We start from the raw sequence: 8,134 nt of genomic DNA, 5'->3' as shown, positions 1-8,134 counted from the left end.
TGCCACCGATTTGAGGTAGGGCGAGGCTGATGGGTATTAAATCGGTGCCACCGATTTGTGGGTGCTGGAATTTTATTTTAAACCGGGGTGCACCAATCAGACCCACCGATTTGGGTGTGCAGCGGTCGGTCCCTCCGATTTGCCCTTAGTCAACACAAAAAGCGGATGGTGGTATCACAGAAGCCCCATTTCTTCCTCGTCCGCTAATGTTCATCCTCTTCTCCTCTCTTCTCTTCTCTGATTCTTCTCTTTCATTTTTGTAAAAGAAATTCCTGTGAGACTGAGAATAGTTAGTGTTATGGATGATAGAGTTGTATTGAAGATTTATTATTACGGACAGATCTTATTACAAACATATGAGGGAGTTCAATTTGTGTGTGAAAATCCATTAGATGTTGTTATTCCGTTCACATTGTCATTTGAGGAGTTGAAAGGTGTGATTTGTGAGAAGATAGGAACTCAAAGATGTAGGAGGATATCGTGTATTTTGTACAGGTATCCTTTACCTGTGTTTGGTGGGTTTGTTCAATTTCAGACCAAGTATGTGATAGACGAAGCGAGTATGCAGGAAATGTTTTCAATGTACATGAAAAATCGCCTCCGAATGTCATGCATCGAGTTATATATTGAGTTTGAGCAATCCGAAGCGGACCGTAACATTGAATTGGAAGATTATAATAGTGAAAGCGAAGATGAATTTGAAAGTAACTATGAGATCGTCGGTCCAGGTGAGGACGAAGAAGCAGCTGGCGGCGCCATGAACGCAGATGTGGCGGAAGTTGCAAATGCACTAGCAAACCCGCATCCATTTCAAGAGCCTTCTTTCATGCGGTCGTTGGATTTGGAGGCTATGCACGCACCGGAGTTTCCGCAATATATGAATCCAGGTGCGTAAACCTAGGTAGCTACGTGAATCTCTAAAGTAGCAGATCGATAAGTCAGATGAGTAATGTATGTGATATGTGACCAGGCATTTGTGACCATAGCGTTTGATTTTTTTATTAATTAATAGTTCTTTGTTGTGAATGATATTTAGTTGTTGTTTACGTAGATGGAATAGCGAAAAATAAGACTATAACGATCTTACCTAGTAAAGTATGTTTATTAATTGAGTTGTAATGAAAGACTTCTTACTGAGTATATAATGAAGCATTTATTACTTTTGATGTATGCAGCCCCTCCTGTTGTGGCGGATGGTGAGTTCACAGTGGGGATGGAATTCAGCTCAAGGGAGGTAGTAATCAAGGCAATGAAAGATTATACCATCCGGAGAGGTGTGGACTATCGGGTATATGAGTCGGAACCGACGACATTCTATGCCAAATGTATAGAATATGGGAATGGTTGTGACTGGTTGATTAGGGTAACCAAAATGCAGAAGAAGTACTGTTGGGAGATAAGGAGGTACAATGGAAGTCATACTTGTACCAGGTCTACTATTTCTCAAGATCATTCGAAGCTGGATTCCAAGACAGTTGCAGAAGCAATAAAGCCGTTGGTAGAGGTTGACCCGTCTATAAAGGTGAAATCAGTAATTGCTGATATCCAGTCAAAGTTTAACTACACCATCAGTTATCGCAAGGCTTGGTTAGCAAAGCAGCAGGCGGTCGAATCAATTTTCGTAAGTTGGGAAGCATCGTATGAAGCTTTGCCGATATGGTTTGAGGCCATGTGCCACAAAGAGCCATCAGCAGTGGTTCACTTTGAAACAATACCAGCTTACCAGGGGGATGATTTGGTTCCTGATATACGTGTTCTACATAGAGTCTTCTGGAGTTATTACCCCTGTATAAGGGCCTTCAGACACTGCAAGCCAGTGGTGCAGGTGGACGGGATTCATTTGTATGGAAAATACAAGGGTTGTTTATTGGTTGCAGTCTCACAAGATGGTAATAACAACATCGTGCCTATTGCATTTGCCATAGTGGAGGGAGAGACTTCTGATGCATGGCACTTTTTTCTGAGCAACCTGCGTCAACATGTGGTAACCCGTGATGGTGTCGGACTAATCTCCGATCGACACAATTCGATTAGGTCAGCTATTGAACGAAGTAATGGGGCGTGGTCTCCTCCAAGAGCTTTCCATATGTTTTGTATCCGGCATATTGAGTCCAACTTCTTGAAGAAGTTCAAAGCACCTTACCTGCAGAAGCTTATCGTCAACATTGGTAAGTTTGTATAGAATAAACTTTGAATTTATTGTAAGTACGATCAAATAGAATGGTGTTCATAGTTGACTGAATGTTTTTCATAGGATACTCGAGGACGACCAGGGAGTACCAGATGCGCTATGAACGATTAAAGGAACGGGGTGAGGCTTACACCAATTGGCTTGATCGGATCCCTCGTGAGTAGTATGCTTTGGCATTTGATGGTGGTTACCGATGGGGTCATATGACCACCAATCTTGTGGAATGTATCAACTCCGTCTTAAAGGGTGCACGCAATCTCCCAGTCACTGCACTTGTTAAGGCGACATTTTACAGACTGAATGAGTTGTTCACTAGGAAAAGAGCTGAGGCTGAAGCCCGAATCAGTGCTGGACTTGTATTCTCTGAGATGGTGACAACCAAGCTGAATGCAAATCAACGAGCATCAGGTAACATACAGGTTAGCTGTTTTGATAGAGAAAATGAAGTCTTCGAAGTACGCGAGATGCCTAGTGGGGTTGAGTATGCAGTTGACCTACGCCACTATCGGTGTGACTGCGGTGAATTCCAGGTTGACCGAATTCCGTGTAGGCACGTGTTTGCGTGTTGTGCAAATCAGAGGTTGGATTGGAAAGTGTACGTTAATGACGTTTACAAGATGGACAAAATTCGAAGAGTATACAGGGCTAGGTTTCGACCACTGGGAAATCCGGCAACGTGGCCTGCTTATCATGGACCTAGATTCGTTGGAAACCCGTTCCTCAGACGGGTAGCCAAGGGCCGGCCGAAGATGACCCGCTTCTTGAATGAGATGGACACTCGTATGTTGCGTCGCCCGAGGCGATGCAAGCAATGCGGTGCCGAGGGCCATAGTCGCAGTAGATGTCCTCAAAGTGGTGGACCGAGTACAGGTCCAGCCGAATAGCAGTAGTTACCTTTTTTTACATTTCGTTTGGATTTACATTTATGTACGACATTGAAATTTGAATTTACCAACCAGCGCTTATATTCATTTCAAACCTGATTAACATACACGATAGAGAGTGGGCATAACAACGTAAGTAACATATTCGATAGGCAAAAAGTAATAACAATCTACGTAACATACTCAATAAGTAAATACTAATAACCAAATTAACATAGTCAACAATAACAACCTAGTTAACATACTTAATAATTAAATACTAATAACCAAATTAACCCAAATTAACATAGTCAACAATAACAATCTAGTTAACATACTCAATAAGTAAATACTAATAACCAAATTAACGTAGTCAACAATAACAACCTAGTTAACATACTCAATAAGTAAATAGTACACATTATTTCTTAAATAGTAGTAAGAACCTAATTAACATTCTCAATAATTAACTAGTTACAACTTCACTTCCTCGGTGCCCACTTCATATCTTTGTATAACTTTCTGCACTTCTTTGCAACCCTGTTAAAGGCGGATGGTGTATACCAATTTGCACTCCGACGTGGAGGATCAGCTCTAACGTTGTAACCTTTACCTTTTTCACTTGTAGCCGTACCTATGAAAACACAACAAATACAAATACAAGTTCATTGTGGAATACAAATACAAATATAAATACAAGTTCACCATGAAGCTATTAATAGAAATTCTAGCCCTAAATCATTACTAACATTATGTTTTACCTGCACTAGGCGCTGTATCCTCGTCAGCAGAATCGTCATCCTCATCATCACCCTCATCCTCAGACTCATTCGCATCATCACCCTCATCCTCAGACTCATCCTCAACCTCATCCTCATGAACTGCTCTATTACTCTCATGAATCAGAGTCATCGGAATACGTCTAGGGTTTCCACTTTGTATGATCCCTCCCGCCGCTTCATTACTTCTGCTCGAGTCAACAGACATTCTGGCACCAAAATTATCAGATGAAGTACGACCCCGAGATCTCAAATCCAATGACCTCCTAGCTGGAGTAATACCACCCAAATGTGCTTGATGGTCGTGGAAATGTCAATATAATTACCTGAATGTGACTGGTGCGACCCCGATGCCATGAAACCAAGCAGCTGACTGAATGAAGGTTGCTCTCCATACTCAAAATGTGGACCACCCCAAAACTGTTGGTGTGACGGGACAGACGCTGAGTAATAATCAGACGGATGCGTGTAAGGAACATATGGTGCAAAATACTCAACCCCCTGATGTGGCGGTTCCGGTGGCGGTGGTGGTGGAGGTACGGCCACCGGTTCCGGTTCCGGTTCTGGTGCCGGTGGTGGTGGTGGTGGAGGACCTTCTGCATTCTCTTAAAAAACAAGGTTCCACAATTGCAAGTGGTCACCATATGCTTCTCGGTACCAATGCATGTAAATTTCTAACGGATAATGTAAATGCTCCAAGTCTTCAGATAGAATGTGACTATATCGATTGGTCCACTGCATCACCCAACGCGAGTGGGTATTGGCCCAATCTTGATTCTTAGGCCCAGTTAGAACTTCGCCATGTGATGCACCTAGATCCTGCACTTCACTAGGAACACCCTGTGTCAATCCAAATTGCCTCCTGACTCTATCAGTTGCATGCCACTCGACGCATTCAAAAGATATAAGTGGCACTGTGGCACTCCACACCACCGAATTATGATGGATGGCTAAAGGAATTACGTCTGGATCGATGTATCCAATGCCATAAGCCTGCCAAACAAACTGGACAAATCTCCCAGTCAGATGATTACACAACAATTACTTCACTTAAGAAGTTACATAAGGTACTTGTATTTTACACAATACCTGTCCTTCTTCTAGATCATCCAAGAACCTCCTGTAGTGGGCAAGCGTTTTATATCGGTAGGCATAGTTTTGACGGTCCCAGTTATGCCACCTGCAGACGGACAATCCATTTGTTAACTTATCTTACCATAAACAGAATACAATTTCTATCAATTCTTTCAATGCATACTTTAATCAAAATTACCTGTTTGCAATTGGAAACACTCGGGGATTGCCAGGAATTGGCGCTAGAAATGGTAGCCGGATTCAAGCCCAACTGACCAACAGTATCAGTGGACCGTCCATCTCCTTGCAGTCGACACGAGTTGCCCTACACAATGATCTATACAAGTGTGCCAGGCATGCCGAACCCCATCTAAACTGTATGATCCCACCGAAGTTGCGGAGCAAAGGTAAAAATTTCTAGTGCACCCCTGCACCCGACTTATCTGCAAACAGAATTTTTCCAAATAACAACATTATGTGACACTTTACATACATCTGCATGTGCACATCATCATTCAACACTATACGATCTCTCACACCCCTAAACCACGTTAATTTTATAAAGCTCCCTCTACAGTCATTTTTGCTGGGTGCAATTCTAAATTGGTGCAAGCACTCGGCTTCCAATGCCTCAAAGCTACTCATGGTCGGACCTGTAACCGGAAGACCATTTGTTGGCAGACCGAGAATTACCGCCACATCCTCCAAGGTCACGGCACACTCACCAACCGGAAAATGAAAAGTATGAGTCTCGGGCCGCCATCTCTCAATCAGAGCATTAATCATTGCTGACTGGCCTTTAATAACTCCAATTTGGGATACATAATAAAATCCAGTCTCGCGTAACTGTGCCTTAACAATTTGGTTATATGGATCCGGCGGGTGTAAATGATCGCACATCAACATCCTTGAAGCCTACAATACCATATTTTCCAGTATAAGAACAAGTATAATATAACTATATTATTCAAAAACACAATTATGCTTAACATGTCCATTAAAACTAATTCCCAGCATAATTGCAATTCAAACATACACATTAAATCTGTTGTACAAAAATTCTTCAATCATATGCATTACCTTATAACAGAAATTAATTAACCTTACACAATAAATCAGCCTCTATTATTATTTTTATTACTATTATAGTTATTATTATTATTATTCATATAAAAAACAGCATACTAATCTTTTATTATTATTATTATTATTATTATTATTATTATTATTATTATTATTATTATTATTATTGTTATTATTATTATTCATATAAAAAAACAGCATACTAATTTCTGATTATTATTATTATTATTATTATTATTATTATTATTATTATTATTATTATTATTATTATTATTATTATTATTATTATTATTATTATTCAAACAGCATACATACTAATTTTTCTATTATTATTATTATTATTATTATTGTTATTATTATTATTATTCATATAAAAAAACAGCATACTAATTTTTTATTATTATTATTATTATTATCAATTAGTATTATTATTATTGTTATTATTATTATTGTTCATATAAAAAAACGGCATACTAATTTTTTATTATTATTATTATTATTCTTATTATTATTATTATTATTCAAATAGCATACATACTAATTTTTCTATTATTATTATTATTATTATTATTATTATTATTATTATAAACCAAACAACATACTAATTTATTATTATTATTATTATTATTCAAACAGCATATATACTAATTTTATTATTAATCATAATAATTAACGATCATAAATAAAATAATTAATAAAATTTTCATTATTAATCATAATAATTAATTAAATTCAATTACTAATACTGATAATAACAACAACAATATATCAATATCTCCTTATTCCAATCTAATATGTACAGATCTTATTTTTTTTCTCTTTCATTCATTATTTTTTCAAACATTTCTTTTTTCTTTTTTTTTTAAATAATATACATAAAAAAACCCAGGCCTTCATCTTCACCGGTACAAACAAACAAACATTCATCTCCATACATACATACATACAAGGTTTATTCCTATTTTTATTTCTATTTCTAACCACCTAATAACAAAATACATACATACATGTTTAATTTCTAATTTCTACTTAGTGTCATTACAATATATACTGTTAACAAAATCTAAAATTATCACTATTATTATCATTAAATAAAATTATTAAAAAATAAAAACTTACATAATTTGGATCTCCAAGATAATTAACAATATGAAGCTCCGGTTGATTTACTTCCTTGGTTTTCCTTTTTTTTTTGGCATTTTTATTTAATTTTTTCACTGAGATGAAGTGGTCCAACAATGGTGAAATGGTGGGGTTGAGAGTAAGCAGAAAGGGAAAGTTGAGAGTGAAAGAGAGTGTTGGAGGGTGAAAGAGATAGGGGTATCCGATTTTGAGTGGGTGCAATACACATAAGGGGTCACGGGCCACCCAGGAGCCAGCTGCATGCGCGACACGTGGCAAGGGAGTCACCAATCGGTGCCACCGATTTGCGCACCTCCCCCTCCCGGAAATCGGTCCCACCGATTTCCTTCCCCCCCATCGGTGCCACCGATTTCTTTAACAACGCCGTCACATCTCCGTCAAACACCCCAAACCCCCATAACGTTGGAAAACACCAACACCTTCCCCATATCGTATAAGCGTAAGCAGAATGGACAAGATCAATGAGAGCTGAAAAACGTAATGTACATATCAGAGTTCCAAAACACAGATATCAAGCTCCAGACTCGACTTGCGAAGTTAAGGCCGGCCAGAGTATATAATTATATATTTATATATATACAACCCAAAATAAAACTCAAACTACAAAATAAACACATGTATCTCCAAGTCAACCTCTAGGAGGGACAAAATACAAAATATACATGTGAAGATTTTATAAACATATATACATAACCTAAAACAAAATATGACAGTCCAAAAGATAGTTATTCGCTTGTAAGGAGGGTCTCCAGACGTTCAACGATGTGTCTCTCGACCTGCATATGAAAAACAACAAAATATATATGGAATGAGAACCGGAGGTTCTCAATATGGTAAAGGTGCCCACATAGATAATATATAAGGTCGCGGAAAAGGCAGAGGCGATCCTAGAACTCCGACACTCAGGTTTAAAACTTAAAGTTTATAAATGAAAAACCATAAACATGGTAGGTTATCTAAGGTTCTTATTTCTAATTCCTTTCTAACTTAAGCCCTAACTT

The 8,134-nt window shown here is 38.2% G+C and overlaps 1 protein-coding gene across 1 annotated transcript; it reads left to right on the top strand.

The window, feature by feature from the left end:
- The first annotated feature begins 298 nt into the window (after nt 1-298).
- Nucleotides 299-2,355, top strand: LOC130980432 (uncharacterized). The gene is made up of 3 exons (XM_057904114.1): nt 299-887; nt 1,176-2,168; nt 2,255-2,355. Exons 1-3 carry the CDS (start codon nt 299-301, stop codon nt 2,353-2,355), a joined length of 1,683 nt encoding a protein of 560 aa, XP_057760097.1.
- The last annotated feature ends 5,779 nt before the right edge of the window (nt 2,356-8,134 follow it).

This window comes from Arachis stenosperma, chromosome 5 (genome assembly GCF_014773155.1).
Source record: "Arachis stenosperma cultivar V10309 chromosome 5, arast.V10309.gnm1.PFL2, whole genome shotgun sequence".
Classification (NCBI taxonomy): Eukaryota; Viridiplantae; Streptophyta; class Magnoliopsida; order Fabales; family Fabaceae; genus Arachis; species Arachis stenosperma.
This window is presented reverse-complemented; position numbering and strand designations above follow the sequence as displayed.

Bases quoted from the DNA above. Each gene is read 5' to 3' on its own strand.
- LOC130980432 (XM_057904114.1), top strand. From the start codon at position 299: ATGGATGATAGAGTTGTATTGAAGATTTATTATTACGGACAGATCTTA. The intron at 888-1,175 runs GTGCGTAAACCT...TGATGTATGCAG, and splicing joins TCCGCAATATATGAATCCAG to CCCCTCCTGTTGTGGCGGAT. The intron at 2,169-2,254 runs GTAAGTTTGTAT...TGTTTTTCATAG, and splicing joins GAAGCTTATCGTCAACATTG to GATACTCGAGGACGACCAGG.